Source organism: Odontomachus brunneus, unplaced genomic scaffold (genome assembly GCF_010583005.1).
Source record: "Odontomachus brunneus isolate Ranch 3 - 2012 unplaced genomic scaffold, Obru_v1 Obru_scaffold_009, whole genome shotgun sequence".
NCBI classification, from domain to species: domain Eukaryota; kingdom Metazoa; phylum Arthropoda; class Insecta; order Hymenoptera; family Formicidae; genus Odontomachus; species Odontomachus brunneus.
In genome coordinates, this window is record NW_022639459.1 from 346,166 (window position 1) to 348,035 (window position 1,870).

At 31.3% G+C, this 1,870-nt stretch overlaps 1 protein-coding gene across 1 annotated transcript; it reads right to left on the minus strand.

The window, feature by feature from the left end:
* Nucleotides 1–663: 663 nt before the first annotated feature.
* On the minus strand, nt 664–1,784 carry LOC116840301 (probable cytochrome P450 6a13). Its single transcript, XM_032806859.1, has 2 exons — nt 1,533–1,784; nt 664–1,110 (listed from the first exon to the last, which is right to left on the minus strand). The coding sequence occupies exons 1-2, from the start codon at nt 1,684–1,686 to the stop codon at nt 947–949; spliced, it is 318 nt and encodes a 105-aa protein (XP_032662750.1). The 5' UTR covers nt 1,687–1,784; the 3' UTR covers nt 664–946.
* Nucleotides 1,785–1,870: the final 86 nt, after the last annotated feature.

Genomic DNA, 1,870 nt, shown 5'->3' on the forward strand with positions numbered 1-1,870 from the left:
TATATATATATATATATATATATATATATATATATATATATATATATATATATATATATATATATATATATATATATATATATATATATATATATACATATATATATAATCTTTTTATAACAAAATTAATAGCCAGCATGGCATCATGTATTATAATACGAAACATGAGATTACATATGCAACATCTTATCTCTTACGAACATATGTATCTTGAAGATACATATGTTGTCAATATAAGCGAGCTCTTCTTCCAGTGAAGTGAATACTGCAAAGCGTTTGCGCGCATGCACATCCAATGTGTGACGATCAGTAATTTTATACAGTTTTACAATTGTGACAAATATAATCAGACCTGTGTCTAGTGACTAATACAAAAACTGAATCTCAAGCTGAACATTATATCCACGACTAGATATTAAGGCGCATATACATATCTTTACCTAAAAAATTAGTATATATTTTCTATTAATTCGCGACTGATCGAGAAAATGTCGATCACAACGCGATTTGCTGGGACCGTTCCGCGAGAATGCGAAGGTGACGTGGATTATTAATAGATAATCAGGATCAGGAAAAACACGTAGAATAAAAACGAACGATGAAAGGAGTTTTACTGGAAAGAAACTGTTAATTTGAAGGCAAGAAAATGATGTGACTCGTCCGTCAACTTCATAGTTTTATTGGAAATATATTTCAAACATATAAAACGTTTTGATAAAATAATTCAATGCTTCAAGATTATTAAAAAAAGAGCTTTTTTAAATTAGCTTGCATGTTTGTATAAATGTACGTTTGCGATTATCTCGAGAACAATTGCATCGATCTTTAAAATTTTCAGCAAATCTAGATATTTAAAAAATGTATTTCCTCTTTGATATTAATAACACTCAACTTTAAGACATACTCGGCATACATTTTATCATTTAAAAATATGTCCGCCATTAGTTTACAGTGGCTCAAAAATAAGATGTATACCGTCCTTGACTGAAAGCAAGAATGATGATTTATCCATACTTAGAGGTATCGGAGTTTGGGGATGCAGTTTAAACTTGAACTTCGACAGTATATTTATAATTCCGACCTTTGTTTGTACATAACCAAATCTTGCACCTAAAAATTAATAAGATCCATATATTAATAGAGTTCAGATTCATAGAAAATATATTCCAAGTCGTAGGTAAAAGAAGCAGACTATATAACACGACAATAATAAACTACCAAATGTCATTATAAATCTCTCCGTACATTTAAAATTAATACCATAATTAAACTAAATGTTAAAAATATCAAAAGATTAATGTCATTCTGAAAAAACTGCTCTCTTAAAGTCAATCAATGAATAGTTACTGATATAAATTATGAATACAGCACTGAGCACTTTTAGTGCTATATTTATAACTGTAATCAGCGTATATTCACTGTTTTCAATGACGTTTGACTGATTCATTTTAAGAGAATGAAGGAATCAATATATACTAATATTTCTTGCTCAAAAAATACAGAACATAATACGCAAATCGATTTACTCTTACCAATACAGATTCGTGGTCCTTCCCCAAAAGCTAAGTAAGCGTAAGGATGTCTCTTCGCCACTTGGTCTACATTGAAACGTTCTGGATCGAATTTGTCCGGATCTGGATATATTGACGGATCTCGATGCACTCCGAGTACTGGTATAGTAATCATGGTCCCTTCCGGTATGAGAACGTTTGTCGTTGGAAGAACTACGTCCTTGGTGCAGACGCGATTCAAGATAGGTAGAGGCGGATATTTCCGTAGAGTCTCTGAAGCAGAAAGAAGCAGAAAGATACATTTTATTGTATGTAATCGGTTATCATTGCGCGAAGTTTGCAGTTTCCTTGCGAATCAA